Here is a 20754-nt window from a genome sequence, read left to right on the forward strand (position 1 = left end):
TTATTTTAAAGGAGACAGTTGACTCACGTGCATATTTCACCAGCTCGACACTCTGCCGGCGAGCGGCGACCCGCCAACGGCATCTTTCCCTCGGATTCAAACCATCCAAAAGGCAGTTTTTACGGGGCTGAACAAAGTGAGAAGAAGCGGAGGAAGGAGGTTGAAAGGTGGAATGTAAAACCGTGGCGGCAGAGTGTTTGTTTTAGTGGCGTGGACGCTTTGCGACCAAAGTCCATGTTTGGATTAAGGAAGCACATTTCCTGCTTTTTCGACGATTCAGGTAAGACTTTGAAAAAAAAGACACCACACATTTTGAAATAGTAACATTTCAAAAAGACTTATTCAGTCATAATTCATAGCAGCTGCTACCAGTATAAAGCCTACAGGTGTCCTTTAAGCCATTATACTAACCCCAGAATGTTGGATAAACTGTCACTGAAATATCATTTGGAGAACTAAGAAGCTTGATAAAACCCCCCTTTTTTAAGCGTTGGACCGTCAACTGATAAACATAAATGTTTTGTACCTGCGATTTAACCAGTTGAAAGTATTTATTATACTGACTCGAATATAAGACAATACCGTATTTTTCGCTCCGGAGTATAAGTCGCACCGGCCGAAAATGATTGATTGATTGATTGATTGGTTGATTGATACTTTTATTAGTATATTGCACAGTACAGTACATATTCCGTACAATTGACCACTAAATGGTAACACCCCAATAAGTTTTTCAACTTGTTTAAGTCGGGCTCCACGTTAATCAATTCATGGTTCGTAATATACGATCAGCATACAAACCCCGTTTGCATATGAGTTGGGATATTGTGTTAGATGTAAATATAAATGGAATACTAACACCGGGTACTCCGGCTTCCTCCCACCTCCAAAGACATGCACCTGGGCATAGGTTGATCGGCAACACTAAATGGTCCCTAGTGTGTGAATGTTGTCTGTCTATCTGTGTTGGCCCTGCGATGAGGTGGCGACTTGTCCAGGGTGTACCCCGCCTTCCGCCCCATTGTAGCTGAGATAGGCGCCAGCGCCCCCCGCGACCCCAAAAGGGAATAAACGGTAGAAAATGGATGATTTGCAAATTGAATGCACTACAAACACAATATATTTGATGTTCAAACTAGGGCTTGGCGATATTGGCTTTTTTTTAATATCGCAATATTTTTTAGGCCATATGGCGATATACGATATATATTACGATATTTTGCCTTGGCCTTGAATGAACGCTTGATGCATATAATCACAGCAGTATGATGATTCCAGGTGTATACATTAAAAGATTCTTCTTTATACTGCATTTATATATGCTACTTTTAAATTTTCATGCAGAAAGGGAAATCCCAACTAAGTCAATTGATCAAAAGTGTATTTATTAAAGTTATTAAGCAATGGAAAAGGGTGGAGTGCCATCTCCGGGTTGGGGAGGAGACCCTGCCCCAAGTGGAGGAGTTCAAGTACCTAGGAGTCTTGTTCACGAGTGAGGGAAGAGTGGATCGTGAGATCGACAGGCGGATCGGTGCGGCGTCTTCAGTAATGCGGACGTTGTACCGATCCGTTGTGGTGAAGAAGGAGCTGAGCCGGAAGGCAAAGCTCTCAATTTACCGGTCGATCTACGTTCCCATCCTCACCTATGGTCATGAGCTTTGGGTCATGACCGAAAGGATAAGATCACGGGTACAAGCGGCCCAAATGAGTTTTGGCTCTCCCTTAGAGATAGGGTGAGAAGCTCTGCCATCCGGGAGGAACTCAAAGTAAAGCCGCTGCTCCTCCACATGGAGAGGAGCCAGATGAGGTGGTTCGGGCATCTGGTCAGGATGCCACCCGAACGCCTCCCTAGGGAGGTGTTTAGGGCACGTCCAACCGGTAGGAGGCCACGGGGAAGACCCAGGACACGTTGGGAAGACTATGTCTCCCGGCTGGCCTGGGAACGCCTCGGGATCCCCCGGGAAGAGCTAGACGAAGTGGCTGGGGAGAGGGAAGTCTGGGCTTCCCTGCTTAGGCTGTTGCCCCCGCGACCCGACCTCGGATAAGCGGAAGATGATGGATGGATGGATGGATGGATGGATGGATTAAGCAATGGCACAAACATTCAAGTAATTTCCAAAACATAAATTGCAAGATTGTCAGAGACATTTCCATCCATCCATCCATTTCCCACCGCTTATTCCCTTTCGGGGTCGCTGGCGCCTATCTCAGCTACAATCGGGCGGAAGGCAGGGTACACCCTGGACAAGTCGCCACCTCATCACAGGGCCAACACAGATAGACGGACAACATTCACACACTAGGGCCAATTTAGTGTTGCCAATCAACCTATCCCCAGGTGCATGTCTTTGGAAGTGGGAGGAAGCCGGAGTACCCGGAGGGAACCCACGCATTTACGGGGAGAACATGCAAACTCCACACAGAAAGATCCCGAGCCTGGATTTGAACCCAGGACTGCAGGAACTTCGTATTGTGAGGCAGACGCACTAACCCCTCTGCCACCGTGAAGCCCAGAGACATTTTAAGTGTCAAATAAAAATGAGCTGCATAATAGGAAATCAAATAGTATTCGTCCTTCACTTGGTGGTATTTTACTAAGGTTATGAAATTATTTTCATTCTCTAGCGAGTGACTTTACAAATGATGCTACATATTAGCAGTAATGCTACTTTTTATAGCAACGCTTTCCCCCCCCACACTTGACAAATTACGATTGTCTGTTTGACATATTCCCACTTGAAGCCGAACCACCGCCAGACGATGGACCCCCTGCTGTTTTTATTGGGGATTAAGTCTTCCTTCATTTGTTACCAGATCCGCGCCATCTTTCTCTCGTACGGCTACGTTAGCAGCTAACGTTAGCCACGGCGCTACCTCTCTGCTGGGCGAGGGCGTGTATGTGACGTATGACGTGACAGTTTGTGACGTATGTAAGAATGTGCGCCTGCTTGTCTGTGAGAAGGAGACACGGGAAAGAGCGAAGAGAGCCTGAAGTGTACGCCTGAAGCTAAAAGTCCTGCGTGAGAACGTATACTCGAATATTACAATATAGTCATTTTCTATATCGCACAAAGAGAAACCCGCGATATATCGTATTGTATATATCGATATATCCCCCAGCCCTAGTTCAAACTCATAAACTTTTTTTTTTTTTGCAAATAATAATGAACTTAGAATTTCATGGCTGCAACACGTGCCAAAGTAGTTGGGAAAGGGCATGTTCGCCACTGTGTTACATCACCTTTTCTTTTAACAACACTCAATAAACGTTTGGGAACTGAGGAAACTAATTGTTGAAGCTTTGAAAGAGGAATTTTTTCCCATTCTTGTTTTATGTAGAGCTTCAATAGTTCAACGGTCCGGGGTCTCCGCTGTCGTATTTTACGCTTCATAATGCGCCACACATTTTCCATGGGAGACAGGTCTGGACTGCAGGCGGGCCAGGAAAGTACCCGCACTCTTTTACTATGAAGCCACGCTGTCCTAACATGTGGCTTGGCATTTTTTTTGCTGAAATAAGCAGGGGCGTCCATGATAACGTTGCTCCAAAACCTGTATGGACCTTTCAGCATTAATGGTGCCTTCACAGATGTGTAAGTTACCCATGCCTTGGGCACTAATGCACCCCCATACCATCACACATGCTGGCTTTTGAACACAAAAAACAGGTTGGGTATTGAGAAACTTACATTTATGAATATATGAGGTAATAATAATAATAATAACAATGAGGTTGCAAAGGTAAAATTCATTTTCAAATTGTTTTTCAATACAGTGTAAAACCAAATATATATATTATTGTTTTAGTTGCTTAAGAGATATTCCTGGCTCTGAATTTGTTCATTGCTATTTTTGTTTTTGTGCATTACTTGTTGCCGTCATCATTAAACGAACAGGTTACTCATCAGTTACTCAGTACTCGAGTAGTTTTTTCACAACATTTTACTTTTACTCAAGTAAATATTTGGATGGCTATTCCCTACTTTTACTTGAGTAATACATCTCTAAAGTAACTGTACTCTTACTTGAGTACAATTTCTGGCTACTCTACCCACCTCTGTTGATGACTGATTGATTCATCTTATAATTAGCATACTAGTATGTTGTTTACTAGATTGTGGCAACACCCCATTTACTGTAAGACACCATGGCAGCTTTCACAATAAAACTCAAATATCGTATTTCAAAACAAAAGGTTGTCTGAATGTTTGGAAATATTATGTTGATAGTATATATTTGTACCATGAATTGATTAACGTGGACCCCGACTTAAACAAGTTGAAAAACTTATTGGGGTGTTACCATTTAGTGGTCAATTGTACGGAATATGTACTGAACTGTGCAATCTACTAATAAAAGTATCAATCAATCAATCAATGGTTATTTTTACAATCCGCTATTTTTATGAGCTTAAATTTCACAAAAAGCTTCTGAAAAATAAAGAGAAGCTACTTTGATGGCTCTCTCCCAAGTCACTGTAATGTGTAACATACATACATCTTCAATCAATCAATCAATCAATGTTTACTTATATAGCCCTAAATCACTAGTGTCTCAAAGGGCTGCACAAACCACCACGACATCCTCGGGCAAGGAAAACTCACACCCAGTGGGACATCGGTGACAATAATGACTATGAGAACGTGATACTGATGACTATGAGAACATATGAGAACATATGAGAACATGATACTGTGAAAGATCAATCCATAATGGATCCAACACAGTCGCGAGAGTCCAGTCCAAAGCGGATCCAACACAGCAGCGAGAGTCCCGTTCACAGCGGAGCCAGCAGGAAACCATCCCAAGCGGAGGCTGATCAGCAGCGCAGAGATGTCTCCAGCCGATACACAGGCTTTAAAAGTTTTCTTCTAATTTTAGGTACGTGTGCATGGTTAAAGTAAATGTCCTGCTTTAAACCTATTTAATGAATTTTAACATCGTAAACTCTGCCATAATAAAGCTAGTTTGTATATTCTGATCGCTGAACATTTAACTAAACAAGCTAACCAATATGATACAAAACACTTCTGTCATACTGAAATCTAAGTATTTTTGTGTTTTGTGAAGGCTTTTGGTACAAATCTCAAATACTAGTACTGGTACTGTATTTACATGTTACCCAACAAGGTGGTTAAAGTTTATTGCCCTCAGGTAAACCACCTTTAACAGCAAATATCACCTCAATCAAACAATACTTCCTGTCATAAACAAAACTGCAAATTTTTTTATTACCATTGGTCTATAAAATAATTGGATTAGTGTGAAAGGTTCAAGTTAAAGAACCCAGTGTTACAAAGTGCACAGCTACAATAGAACCAGTAGAACAAAAACTACGGCAACTTTGACTTTGTAAAACAAGAAGGCTTATTAAAAGCGTTCTGTGTCCCACCGCTCAATGCCTTCGACTGTCATCTTTTGTACTGTTTGACTCTCATAGAGTCCCAGTATAATGTATCCAAACCTAAAAGCAAAGAGTGCCGGGTTCCTTTTGGTACGGCTGTTTTGTGTGTTGCTAGTACTATCTCGGCTCTTCTTTTATCCAGGCTGATTTGTAGTAGTAGGAGACACACTAGCACTCTTTATTCTAGGGTTGTCACGCTACCAGACTTTCAGTTGGTAATACTAAAACCTATTGTACAAACCATATGAGTTGGGAAATTGTGTTAGATGTAAATATAAACGGAATACAATGATTGGCAAATCATTTTCAACCCATATTCAGTTGAATGTACTACAAAGACAAGATATTTGATGGTTAAACTCATAAACTTATTTTTGGGGAAATAATAATTAACTTACAATTTCATGGCTGCAACATGTACCAAAGTAGTTGGGAAAGGGCATGTTAGGGACGGCGTGGCACAGTGGAAGAGTGGCCGTGTGCAACCCGAGGGTCACTGGTTCAAATCCCACCTAGTACCAACCTCGTCACGTCCGTTGTGTCCTGAGCAAGACACTTCACCCTTGCTCCTGATGGGTGCTGGTTAGCGCCTTGCATGGCAACTCCCTCCATCAGTGTGTGAATGTGTGTGTGAATGGGTAAATGTGGAAGTAGTGTCAAAGCGCTTTGAGTACCTTGAAGGTAGAAAAGCGCTATACAAGTACAACCCATTTATCATTTATTTATTTATCATGTTCACCACTGTGTTACATCACCTTTTCTTTTAACACTCAAACGTTTGGGAACTGAGGAATCTAATTGTTGAAGCTTTGAAAGTGGAATTCTTTCCCATTCTTGTTTTATGTTTAGCTTCAGTCGTATTTTACGCTTCATAATGCGCCGCACATTTTCGATGGGAGACAGGTCTGGACTGCAGGCGGGCCAGGAAAATACCCGCACTCTTTTTTTTTACGAAGGCACGCTGTGGAAACACTTGCTGAATGTGGCTTGGAATTGTCTTGCTGAAATAAGCAGGGGCGTCCATGAAAAAGACGGCGCTTGGATGGCAGCATATGTTGTTTCAAAACTTGTATGTACCTTTCAGCCTTAATGGTGCCTTCACAGATGTGTAAGTTACCCATGCCTTGAGCACTAATGCACCCCCATACCATCACAGATGCTGGCTTTTCAACTTTGCGTCGATATCAGTCTGGATGGTTTGCTTCTCCTTTGGTCCGGATGACATGATGTCGAATATTTCCGAAAACAATTTGAAATGTGGGGCTTCACGATGGAAGAGGGGTTAGTGCGTCTGCCTCACAATACGAAGGTCCTGCAGTCCTGGGTTCAATCCCAGGCTCAGGATCTTTCTGTGTGGAGTTTGCATGTTCTCCCCGTGAATGCGTGGGTTCCCTCCGGGTACTCCGGCTTCCTCCCACCTCCAAAGACATGCACCTGGGGATAGGTTGATTGGCAACACTAAATTGGCCCTAGTGTGTGAATGTTGTCTGTCTATCTGTGTTGGCCCTGCGATGAGGTGGCGACTTGTCCAGGGTGTACCCCGCCTTCCACCCAATTGTAGCTAAAATAGGCGCCAGCGACCCCAAAAGGGAATAAGCGGTAGAAAATGGATGGATGGAATTTGAAATGTGGACTCGTCAGACCACAGAACACTTTCCCACCTTCCATCAGTCCATCTTGGATGATCTCGGGCCCAGAGAAGCCGGCGGTGTTTCTGGATGTTGTTGATAAAAGCCTTTCGCTTTGCATAGTAGAGCTTTAACTTAGTGGATCTAACATAATAGTGTGAGAGTTCAGTCCATAGTGGATCTAACATAATAGTGTGAGAGTCCAGTCCATAGTGGATCTAACATAATAGTGAAAGTCTGGTCCATAGTGGATCTATAACATAATAGTGAGAGAGTCCAGTCCATAGTGGATCTAACATAATAGTGTGAGAGTTCAGTCCATAGTGGATCTAACATAATAGTGTGAGAGTCCAGTCCATAGTGGATCTAACATAATAGTGTGAGAGTCCAGTCCATAGTGGATCTAACATAATAGTGTGAGAGTTCAGTCCATAGTGGATCTAACATAATAGTGTGAGAGTCCAGTACATAGTGGATCTAACATAATAGTGAGAGTCCAGTCCATAGTGGATCTAACATAATAGTGTGAGAGTCCAGTACATAGTGGATCTAACATAATAGTGTGAGGTCCAGTCCATAGTGGATCTAACTTAATATTGTGAGAGTCCAGTCCATAGTGGATCTACGATAATATCGTGAGAGTCCAGTCCATAGTGGATCTAACATAATAGTGTGAGAGTCCAGTCCATAGTGGATCTAACATAATATTGTGAGAGTCCAATCCATAGTAGATCTAACATAATATTGTGAGAGTCCAGTCCATAGTGGATCAAACATAATATTGTGAGAGTCCAGTCCATAGTCGATCTAACATATTATTGTGAGGTCCAGTCCATAGTGGATCTAACATAATAGTGTGAGAGTCCAGTCCATAGTGGATCTAACATAATAGTGTGAGAGTCCAGTCCATAGTCGATCTAACATATTATTGTGAGAGTCCAGTCCATAGTGGATCTAACGTAATATTGTGAGAGTCCAGTCGATAGCGGATCTAACATATTATTGTAAGAGTCCAGTCCATAGTGGATCTAACATAATAGTGAGAGTCCAGTCCATAGTGGATCTAACATAATAGTGAGAGTCCAGTCCATAGTGGATCTAACATGATAGTGTGAGAGTCCAGTCCATAGTGGATCTAACATAATAGTGTGAGAGTCCAGTCCATAGTGGATCTAACATAATAGTGTGAGAGTCCAGTCCATAGTAGATCTAACATAATATTGTGAGAGTCCAGTCCATAGTGGATCCAACATAATGTGAAACCTTTGCCTAAATGCCTTTGTGCCTTATTTGTCATTTAGAAATAATTTGTCTCAGAAAAGTGTGGCTTGAGAATGTCACAATTGGAGTATCAACTCACAGCTTCCGCTTTCTCTTTGTCATTCTGTCAACCAAGTTCCCTTTGAAAGACCACATCAGGAGGTCTTTGGCAGGTTGACAGACTGGCCGGTTGAAAGCCTCTTGGCCTTGACAGCCCATTTAGAGTGTGCACGAGTCGGATAAATGACTCCTGAAGTGCTCCTTAGTGCGCCTCCTACACAACCTGTATATTTAAAAAAAAAAAGGCCTGCAAAAGCAACTGGCAGCTTTTTTTTTTATTGTATTTGACAGCTCTCAGAGTAGGAGCTCGTCATGAGGGTGAGTGTACTAGTGCAGTAATGGGCGCTAACCCCGAAAAATATAATTGCCACACAGCAGGCAACACAAAGCGATAAAAGGACAAAATAGAACAGTTGTTATAATGGCTGCGAAATGTGGTAGTTGCTGTAAACTCCAGTGTTGTCCATCTTTTGACAGTCCTATTTCTATGCAAGCTAATGGCTATTATTGTTGGGTTATTGTTGGGTCCGTGGGTGGAACTGTCAAAAACCCCACTCGCTAGGAGATCAGTTGAAAAATGCCCAAGAAAGTTGTGTGAAAAATGTATTTGCGATGCAATTTAAAAGAAAATATAAAAGTGGAACTTCAAAATTACAGCACAGTCTTGTGATTCTGCTTGAACTCGTTCCACAGTAGTTTCACAACACATTTACACAAAACACAGTAGTTGGCAATTTGTACCACCTCAGAAAACACTAGTCTCTCCAAGTATCAGCATACCGAACAACATTATAATACAGTAGCATAGTAATCAATCAATCAATCAATCAATCAATGTTTACTTATATAGCCCTAAATCACTAGTGTCTCAAAGGGCTGCACAAACCACTACGACATCCTCGGTAGGCCCACATAAGGGCAAGGAAAACTCACACCCAGTGGGACGTCGGTGACAATGATGACTATGAGAAACCTTGGAGAGGAGGAAAGCAATGGATGTCGAGCGGGTCTAACATGATACTGTGAAAGTTCAATCCATAATGGATCCAACACAGTCGCGAGAGTCCAGTCCAAAGCGGATCCAACACAGCAGCGAGAGTCCCGTTCACAGCGGAGCCAGCAGGAAACCATCCCAAGTGGAGGCGGATCAGCAGCGCAGAGATGTCCCCAGCCGATACACAGGCGAGCAGTACATGGCCACCGGATCGGCCCGGACCCCCTCCACAAGGGAGAGTGGGACATAGAAGAAAAAGAAAATAAACGGCAGATCAACTGGTCTAAAAAGGGAGTCTATTTAAAGGCTAGAGTATACAAATGAGTTTTAAGGTGAGACTTAAATGCTTCTACTGAGGTGGCATCTCAAACTGTTACCGGGAGGGCATTCCAGAGTACTGGAGCCCGAAATGAAAACGCTCTATAGCCCGCAGACTTTTTTTGGGCTTTGGGAATCACTAATAAGCCGGAGTCTTTTGAACGCAGATTTCTTGCCGGGACATATGGTACAATACAATCGGCAAGATAGGATGGAGCTAGACCGTGTAGTATTTTATACGTAAGTAGTAAAACCTTAAAGTCACATCTTAAGTGCACAGGAAGCCAGTGCAGGTGAGCCAGTATAGGTATATATGTATGTATATATGTATATAAAGGTATATACAGTATAGGTATATATGTATGTATATATGTATATAAAGGTATATACAGTATAGGTATATATGTATGTATATATGTATATAAAGGTATATACAGTACAGGTATATATGTATGTATATATGTATATAAAGGTATATACAGTATAGGTATATATGTATGTATATATGTATATAAAGGTATATACAGTATAGGTATATATGTATGTATATATGTATATAAAGGTATATACAGTACAGGTATATATGTATGTATATATGTATATAAAGGTATATACAGTATAGGTATATATGTATGTATATATGTATATAAAGGTATATACAGTATAGGTATATATGTATGTATATATGTATATAAAGGTATATACAGTATAGGTATATATGTATGTATATATGTATATAAAGGTATATACAGTACAGGCGTAATGTGATCAAACTTTCTTGTTCTTGTCAAAAGTCTAGCAGCCGTATTTTGTACCAACTGTAATCTTTTAATGCTAGACATGGGGAGACCCGAAAATAATACGTTACAGTATTCGAGGCGTAACAAACGCATGGATAATGATCTCAGCGTCTTTAGTGGACAAAATGGAGCGAATTTTAGCGATATTACGGAGATGAAAGAAGGCCGTTTTAGTAACGCTTTTAATGTGTGCCTCAAAGGAGAGAGTTGGGTCGAAGATAATACCCAGATTTTTGTCGCCTTGTTTAATTGTTTGGTCAATCAATGTTTATTTATGTAGCTCTAAATCAATAGTAACAAGTCAGATGTTTTATTTCACAACTTTATTTCATATTTTTGGCCACCGCAACATTCCACACAGTTTAAATAAATGATAAATGGGTTGTACTTGTATAGCGCTTTTCTACCTTCAAGGTACTCAAAGCGCTTTGACACTACTTCCACATTTACCCATTCACACACACATTCACACACTGATGGAGGGAGCTGCCATGCAAGGCGCCAACCAGCACCCATCAGGAGCAAGGGTGAAGTGTCTTGCTCAGGACACAACGGACGTGACAAGGTTGGTACTAGGTGGGATTTGAACCAGGGACCCTCGGGTTGCGCACGGCCACTCTCCCACTGCGCCACGCCGTCCCAAAATATGGTACATATATTTAAGCATTGAAAGTAACGAACATGTTAAAATATTTTTTGGGGACAGACTGAAAACCTTTTGGGTTCTTGGTACTTTTTACATTTACCAAAGTTGAGGGAAGCCCTAAAATTTACAATATACATTGTATTGGTTTTGGAAAAAGTTTGGACACCCCTGAGTCAGACAAAAGACAGTCAGAGGGGACAGAAGTAGCAGTTTGAAAAGACAAACAGGTCGTCCACTTGAGACGTGTGCGGTCACAGTCAGTTTGAACAGTAACACTGTTTGAATATAGGAAAATAAAACACTGTACTTTAAACAAGGGATTATTTGTGATACTCAAGTGATTCTTCAGTGTTTTTGCACTGAAAAGCTACAAGTGCCCAAAGCATACCAGACTTAACATCGCATGATGACTATTATCTAAGGAGGTGTCTCTTCCCAACAATAGTGATGTCATCAAGTATTGAAGTTTGACACGCAAACTTTTAACAGAAGCAACTTTTAACGGAAGCAACTTGTAGACCGCAGTGACATGGGTTTGTACGCCACTGTGCTTATTGAAATGTCAAACGAGCACAGTCAATATTTACACACACACCACCTGCGTACCTGCCTATGACATTATGCAACATGCAAGCTTGTTGTTGTCATGGTGTCAAGACTGAAGGACCTTGAATAATTTGTGCAACAAGCGTTTAGCTGCAGATTTTTGTCCTTTACACACACGTGTGATTCAGGGCCGAACGATGCCATTCTTGCTATTATTATTATTATTATTATTATTATTATTATACAAGGGATCAAAAAGATGGGGGGAAATACATTTTTCAAGGGTGTCCAAACTACAGCCCGCGGGCCAAGTGCGGCCCACCGACGTCTTCAATTTGGCCCGCGAGACAACATGAGTTTAATAAGGATTCTAACCCACAAGGAGATTGCATTCATTTGAATTGTCTGACAATTCTGATGTTGCCGTAATGTTACCATCTGGTGGACACCGTGAATAATACAAATGAATTAGCTTTATTTATGCTCTGTATGACTGTAAGTGCAGCATATACTTGTATGACCCAATGCAAACAACCTTCCTTAGTCATGGTGGGAAAAAATCCAACCAACGCAAAAATGTCAACATACAACAGACATAAATGATAAATGGGTTGTACTTGTATAGCGCTTTTCTACCTTCAAGGTACTCAAAGCGCTTTGACACTACTTCCACATTTACCCATTCACACACACATTCACACACTGATGGAGGGAGCTGCCATGCAAGGCGCCAACTAGCACCCATCAGGAGCAAGGGTGAAGTGTCTTGCTCAGGACACAACGGACGTGACGAGGTTGGTACTTGGTGGGATTTGAACCAGGGCCCCTCGGGTTGCGCACGGCCACTCTCCCACTGCGCCACGCCGTCCCTATAACACAACTTGTTTCACTAAACCAGTGAAGTTGGCACGTAGTGTAAATTGTAAATAAAAACCGAATACAATAATTTGAAAATCCTTTTCAACCTATATTCAACAGATGTATTGCAAAGACAAGATACTTAACGTGTGAACTGGAAAACCATCAGTGACGATCTGCAAGGTAAATGATCATGAAAATAAAGAAAACACATTGATATGAAAAGGTGTGTCCAAACTTTTGGCCTGTATTGTATATCGAAGTTTAAAACATGAAATTTCATGTCATCTTTTTAAGTGAAAATGGAAACAATGAAAACATTTAGTAAAAACGATGAAGTCTCCACATTATTCCCAGGCTTTCGCGAGCCACAATAAATTACATGTCGGGCCCCCGGGCCTTGAGATTGACACATATGATATCGACCCTGAAACTAGGGATTTAACGGTACGTATATTTGTATTGAACCGTTTCGGTACGGGGGTTTCGGTTCGGGACGCGGGCGTGCCGAACCAGTTTGGAAGCAGAAGTCTTCACAAGCTGCTCTGCTTTCTGCCTCTGTCTGAGCAGTGAGCACCCAGCATTGTCCCGCCCACACAACCATCTGATTGGTCACATACAAAGCCAATCAGCAGTGCGTATTCAGAGCGATGTAGTCCATGCTTTAGCGTCGAGCAGATATTCGTTTAGCAGGGGAGCAGCGAGCTCTACCCAAATTATACTAAACACTTCCCAGTCACAACTATTATAAACATCACTATGAGCCCTGACCTTCTAGTCCAGGGGTGCCCATTACGTCAATCGCGAGCTACCAGTCAACCGCGGGGGTGTGTCAGTCGATCTCCAGCCAGGCTTTTAAAAAAAATAGACCTAAAAATGAGTGATCATCAATCTTCACCAAGACGTCACTTAAATGACATTCACGGTACCGGAGGGTCTTGTGAGATGACGCTGGCTGCTGCAAGATCATTATTATGAAAATATGACCGAGAGGAGGGCGAGAAACACTTTTTATTTCAACAGACTCTCGCGCCGTACCTTCCGTCAAAACTCTAAAGGCCGACTGTACATTTCCTATCTTCACAATAAAAGCCCTGCTTCATGCTGCCTGCGCTAACTAAATACAGAGTCTCGGAAAACTGGCGTGCACAAGCGATCCCTCAGAAAGCTGGCGTGCACATCACTTGTGCACGCCAGCTTTCCGAGACTCTTATTTTGTTAGCGCAGGCAGCATGAAGCAGGGCTTTTATTGTGAAGATAGGAAATGTGCAGTCGGCCTTTTAGAGTTTTGATGGAAGGGACGGCGCAAAAGTCTGTTGAAATAAAAAGTGTTTCTGGCCTTCCTCTCTGTCATTTTTTCATAATAATGAACTGGCAGCAGCCAGCGTCATCTCACAAGACCCTCGGGTGCCGTGAATGTCAATCAAGCAAGCTACGGAATTTGCCGCCAATGTTTTTCTTGTAAAGTGTATGGAAGCTGGATGAATTAGATGCCAAAAACCAACCACTTTCATGTGGTATTGTACAGAAAGGACCACTTTTTTTCTCCTCCATTTGAAAATGTGGGCGTTATCATCATTACTGTCTGATTCCAATCAATGCAAGTCATCAGAATCAGGTAATACACCAACTTATATTCTTGTCTTTGTGAAAGAAAGACATCTATATGTGTTACACATGCTTGTATTATCATTAAACACATTTAACTTGTTTACAAAAATGTCTCTTTCATAAATAAATAAATATAAATGATATATATAAATGAGGTAGATCCCCTCGAGTTGGTCAATTGAAAAGTAGCTCGCCTGCAGAAAAAGTGTGGGCACCCCTGTTCTAGAGACTTAAACTGCAGCTCAGCTAGCTCACAGTTTAGGCTTGAGGTGAAGGCTAATTAGCTTTTAGCGTAACGTTAGCTCATTTTGCTGTGTGTGTGTGTGTGTGTGTTAGAGGCAGCAAAGCACTATGTCTATTTCATTGAACTGCATTGTGTTTAGGGATGAATAGTCTCCCCTATTTCTATTGTACTATTTTTCAGCTATAGTTACATGAATCATTAGTAATGTAGCAGCCTAGTTTTGAATAGCAGGGTCCCTGCTATCACATGTTGATAAAAATACAACATTTACATAATAAAAGTCAACTACAGGCTTCCCAAATGCTGTAATAAATTAAGCATGATGAGTTGACATGAAACAGTTTCAATGGAAACTGTTTAATGTTGCACTTTTTATATGTAGAAGAACGTTTTTTTTCATTTTATTTACTAAACAACTTGAGGCAGTTTAATGGTGATTAACGTGGGCAGAATTATTATAGTGTTCCCATTGTTAAAAGGATAAAACCATTGTTTACAAATTTGGTAAATAAATAACCAAAAAATGTATATTTTGTTGTTTTCTTACCGTACCGAAAATGAACCGAACCGTGACCTCTAAACCGAGGTACGTACCGAACCGAAATTTTTTGTGTACCGTTACACCCCTACCTGGAACAGATGTTAAAAGTTCAGTTGTATCATGTTTTGTTGGAATGTTTTTCTCCTGAATGATGACAACCTTCTGAGGTAAAGAGTGAGTCAATCAATCAATCAATCAATCAATGTTTATTTATATAGCCCCAAATCACAAATGTCTCAAAGGACTGCACAAATCATTACGACTACAACATCCTCGGAAGAACCCACAAAAGGGCAAGGAAAACTCACACCCAGTGGGCAGGGAGAATTCACATCCAGTGGGACGCCAGTGACAATGCTGACTATGAGAAACCTTGGAGAGGACCTCAGATGTGGGCAACCCCCCCCTCTAGGGGACCGAAAGCAATGGATGTCGAGCAGGTCTAACATGATACTGTGAAAGTTCAATCCATAGTGGCTCCAAGACAGCAGTGAGAGTCCCGTCCACAGGAAACCATCTCAAGCGGATCAGCAGCGTAGAGATGTCCCCAACCGATACAGGCGAGCGGTCCATCCTGGGTCCCGACGAGCGGTCCATCCTGGGTCTCGACTCTGGACAGTCAGTACTTCATCCATGGTCATCGGACCGGACCCCCTCCACAAGGGAGGGGGGGACATAGGAGAAAGAAAAGAAGCGGCAGATCAACTGGTCTAAAAAGGAGGTCTATTTAAAGGCTAGAGTATACAGATGAGTTTTAAGATGAGACTTAAATGCTTCTACTGAGGTAGCATCTCGAACTGTTACCGGGAGGGCATTCCAGAGTGGTTCACATTTGTCACCGGTTTATAATCATGCCTTATAAAATGTCTGCACGACCGAGTTCTTACCAGTGAATCCGACATTGCTGTGCTTCAACCGGGGTCAAGTGTCACAGTTGATCTGCCATAACTCTAGTGACCGAAGCACTTTACGGAGCATCCTTGTCTGAAAAGAGACCTGCGACTGTTGACTAAATTAGTTTTTTTTCTTTTTTCCAGGTCTCTGCGGTGCTTGGGTTGCACAAGCCCACTGTTTGTGTGCGACCATGTTTGTGTGAGCCCCCCCCCCCCCGGTGCATGGTCAGGAGGAGAGCGTGTCGGCGGAGATGAAGGCGGGCCGCTCCTCATCGCTGCGGCTCCTGCTGCTCGCCTGCTGTGCGTGCGGAGCCGCCGGCTACCCGTTCAGACCACCGCCGGACCTCGACGTGACACCGCGCGTCACCGTGTTGAGCAGCAGTAAGCAGATTTTTGTTCCGTCACTATGCATGGCGCACGGGTGGTACTCTGGCGGACACAACATTAGGTACACCTGCACTGTCTAATGGCATCCAATAATCAACACTTGGGCCCTCACTGAATAATAATGCTCAGTTTCATGCTTTATTTCAGATTTCTTTAGTTTATTTGTTAATTAGAGCAGTGCTTTTCAACCACTTTTCCACGAGATACAGTCTGGTGTGACCAGGGGCGCTGCTAGGGATTTTGGGCCCCATGAAAAGAATCTTTACAGGGCCTCTGTGTCTTTACAGGACCCCTCTGTATTATAATTTCATCATCATTAGGGGCCTCTCTGGGCCCTCCTCCATCATGGGTCCCTAGAATCCATCTCCTTTACCCCCCCCCCCCCCCCCCCCCTTTTCGGCGCCCCTGGGTGTGCCGTGGGAGATGATCTAATTTCACTTATTTGGGGTAAAAAATGGTTCTCGCCCGGAAAAGGGTGGAGTGCCATCTCCGGGTTGGGGAGGAGACCCTGCCCCAAGTGGAGGAGTTCAAGTACCTAGGAGTCTTGTTCACGAGTGAGGGAAGAGTGGATCGTGAGATCGACAGGCGGATCGGTGCGGCGTCTTCAGTAATGCGGACGTTGTATCGATCCGTTGTGGTGAAGAAGGAGCTGAGCCGGAAGGCAAAGCTCTCAATTTACCGGTCGATCTACGTTCCCATCCTCACCTATGGTCATGAGCTTTGGGTCATGACCGAAAGGATAAGATCACGGGTACAAGCGGCCCAAATGAGTTTCCTCCGCCGGGTGGCGGGGCTCTCCCTTAGAGATAGGGTGAGAAGCTCTGCCATCCGGGAGGAGCTCAACGTAAAGCCGCTGCTCCTCCACATCGAGAGGAGCCAGATGAGGTGGTTCGGGCATCTGGTCAGGATGCCACCCGAACGCCTCCCTAGGGAGGTGTTTAGGGCACGTCCAGCTGGTAGGAGGCCACGGGGAAGACCCAGGACACGTTGGAAAGACTATGTCTCCCGGCTGGCCTGGGAACGCCTCGGGATCCCCCGGGAAGAGCTAGACGAAGTGGCTGGAGATAGGGAAGTCTGGGCTTCCCTGCTTAGGCTGCTGCCCCCGCGACCCGACCTCGGATAAGCGGAAGATGATGGATGGATGGATGGATGGGGTAAAAAATATTTTTTTCAAAACAGTAATTATAGTCGGCAAATGTGTTGTTGTTGAGTGTTGGTGCTGTTTAGAGTTCGGCAGAGTAACCGTGTAATAGTGAATTATATTTATATAGCGCTTTTTCTCTAGTGACTCAAAGCGCTTTACATAGTGAAACCCAATATCGAAGTTACATTCAAACCAGTGTGGGTGGCACTGGGAGCAGGTGGGTAAAGTGTCTTGCCCAAGGACACAACGGCAGTGACTAGGTTGGCAGAAGCAGGAATCGAACCTGCAACCCTCAAGTTGCTGTCATGGCCACTCTACCAACCGACGTGGCGCAGTGGAAGAGTGGCCGTGTGCATCCCGAGGGTCCCTGGTTCAATCCTCACCTAGAACCAACCTCGTCACGTCCGTTGTGTCCTGAGCAAGACACTTCACCCTTGCTCCTGATGGGTGCTGGTTAGCACCTTGCATGGCAGCTCCCTCCATCAGTGTGTGAATGTGTGTGAAAGGGTAAATGTGGAAGTAGTGTTAAAACGCTTTGAGTACCTTGAAGGTAGAAAAGCGCTATACAAGTACAACCCATTTATCATTTATTCAATATCAGTAGGTAGCAGCGGGTAGCTAATTGCTTTGTGGATGTCGGATACAGTGGGAGGCAGCGTGCAGGTAAAAAGGTATTTAATGCTTAAAAAAAAAATAAAAGGTAAGTGCGCCTAAGAAAAGGCATTGAAGCTTAGGGAAGGCTCTGCTGAACGTAAGTAAAACTGAACTGGCTGCAAAGTAAACGAAAACAGAATCCTGGACGACAGCAAAGACTTACTGTGGAGCAAAGATGGCGTCCATATGTACATTCAAACATGACATGACAATCGACAATGTCCCCATGATGAAGGATAAAAACAAAGTCGATGCGGGAAATATCGCTCAAAGGAAGACATGAAACTGCTACAGGAAAATACCAAAAAAAGCCACCAAAATAGGAGCGCAAGACAAGAAGTAAAACACTACACACAGGAAAACAGCAAAAAACTCAAAATAAGTCAGGGCGTGATGTGACAGGTGGTGACAGTACACCTACTTTAAGACAAGAGCTATATAGATGCATGCTTGGTTATGGTTTGAAGTCGTATCCAACAATTGCGATTTTTTTTGTTGTGATCCGCTTCCCGGATCACATCCTTAGTCTGGTTTTTGAGTCCTTTTCGGTTTTTTGATTGTTTTGGACTCTTCCGGTGCTGAGTTTGTGTATGCACTTCCTTGTTAGTTGTTGTTACTTTATTTGTTCACCTGTTACTTATTTCCTTACCCACACCTGTTGGTAATTGTTACTTTAGTATTTAAGTCTGCCTTCGACCTCAGTTCGCTCTTGGTTCGTTGTTTGCTGCACGCAACTTTCACGTTGGTATCTCTTCTTTTGTATATTCTAGTGCTAAGTTTCGTCTTCGCTTCTCGTGCGCTCGGCACGTGATTTTTGGACTCTGTTCCCGTTGCTAAGTGTTAGCCTAGCTCCCTGTGCGTTCGGCACGCCTTTTCTTTGTCGTTTTTGTACCAGTGTTTTCATTTGTTTACTAAACCAAGCTCCTACCTGCAATCTTTGTCCATTTGCATCTTGGGGTGACTCAACGCGCATCACAATGCGTTCCAAACGTGACATTTTTACTGTCAACTGAGTTTTGTTTTTTTTAATGATTTCTGCTGGGGCGGCATAGCTCAGTTGGTAGAGTGGCCGTGCCAGCAACTTAAGGGTTGCAGGTTCGATTCCCGCTTCCGCCATCCTAGTCACTGCCGTTGTGTCCTTGGGCAAGACACTTTACCCACCAGCTCCCAGTGCCACCCACACCGGTTTAAATGTAACTTAGATATTGGGTTTCACTATGTAAAGCGCTTTGAGTCACTTGAGAAAAGCGCTATATAAATATAATTCACTTCACTTCACTTCTGCTGGTGGTGTGCCTCCGCATTTTTTCAACGCCAAAAATGTGCCTTGGCTCAAAAAAGGTTGAAAAATACTGACTTGGAGCGTTTTTAATATCAAAAGAAGGGTATTGGCTCTCCTTATGCTGCAGAACATTTGTGCACTGCTGCAAACTAAGGACTGAGTTTGTTATGCAGCTCTTGTATTGGACATCATTCAAAGCAGGCACGGGTCTACAAGTGTAGATGTAGTTTTAAATGCAGTATTGAAGCCATTTCCCCTGTGGTGCCGCATCTTCTTCATATTATCAGTTTTGTTTATCTCCTTGAACTCACCGCCCTCGTTCATTGTGTTTTTTTTTCCGTATTTTTAGTGTTGTTGTGATGCAGCTTTTCTGCTTGTCAATCTTTCCACTGCTATCGACGTCGCTCCACTGACTTGCACATACACACCTTCTCCGTCTTGTCTGCGGTGCTTTTCGTCTTCCTAAAAGTCCTCCCTGCAGAGCCTCCGTGGAGACTGCTACTGCCTCTACTAGTTGAGGGAGGCACCGTAACCATGACAACTGTCCTATTACAGCGCTCGGTGGCCACAACTAGGCACGTCCAATACGGTTTTGTTGTGTTAATTCGTTCCAAAACCAAACCGAATGAAAACTGAAACAATGTAATAGTGATGAAACAATATTAAAATTTGATAGCAAGGTTTTTGTAAAAAAAATAAATAAAAAAATAATAAAAAAATCACAGTTATGGTGAAAACGTGGACTACTTATACCCTAACTGAAATCTTTTAACCCTGCTTTATTTACAAAACCCAAACCCAGTGGATTTGGCACAGTTTAAATCGTAAATAAAAACAGAATACAACGATTTGCAAATCTTTTCAACTTATATTCGATTGAATGGACGGCAAAGACAAGATATTTAATGTTCGAACTGAGAAACCACATTTTTTTTTTGCAAATAATCATTAACTTAGAATATAATGGCAGCAACACATTGCAAAAAAGTTGGCACAGGGGCATTTTTACCACTGTGTTACATGGCCTTTCCTTTTAACAACACTCAGTAAACCTTTGGGAACTGAGGAGACCAATTTTTGAAACTTTTCAGATGGAATTCTTTCCCATTTTTGCTTGATTTACAGCTTAAGTTCTTCAACAGTCCGGGATCTCCATTGTGGTATTTTACGCTTCATATTGCGCCACACATATTGAATGGGAGACAGGTCTGGACTACAGGCAGGCCAGTCTAGTAACCGCACTCTTTTACTACGAAGCTACGCTGTTATAATAAGCAGGGGCGTCCATAATAACGTTGCTTGGATGGCAACATATGTTGCTCCGAAACCTACGTGTACCTTTCAGAATTAATGGTGCCTTCACAGATGTGTAAGTTACCCATGCCTTAAGGACTAATACACCCTCATACCATCACAGATGCTAGCTTTTGAACTTTGCGCCTAAAACAATCCGGATGGTTCTTTTCCTCTTTGTTCCGGAGGAC

The 20754-nt window shown here is 42.9% G+C and overlaps 1 protein-coding gene across 1 annotated transcript in view; it reads left to right on the forward strand.

Moving 5' to 3' along the window:
* The window catches only part of LOC133558914 (semaphorin-4G-like), a 69732-nt gene continuing 48978 nt past the window's right edge, over positions 1-20754 (forward strand). Inside the window, exons 1-2 of the mRNA XM_061910076.1 lie at positions 1-280; positions 15948-16184. Of these exons, the coding sequence (XP_061766060.1) occupies positions 16055-16184 (130 nt within the window). The 5' untranslated portion in view covers positions 1-280; positions 15948-16054. The remainder of the gene's footprint in view (positions 281-15947; positions 16185-20754) is intronic.

Source organism: Nerophis ophidion, linkage group LG09, assembly GCF_033978795.1.
Source record: "Nerophis ophidion isolate RoL-2023_Sa linkage group LG09, RoL_Noph_v1.0, whole genome shotgun sequence".
Lineage (NCBI taxonomy): Eukaryota > Metazoa > Chordata > Actinopteri > Syngnathiformes > Syngnathidae > Nerophis > Nerophis ophidion.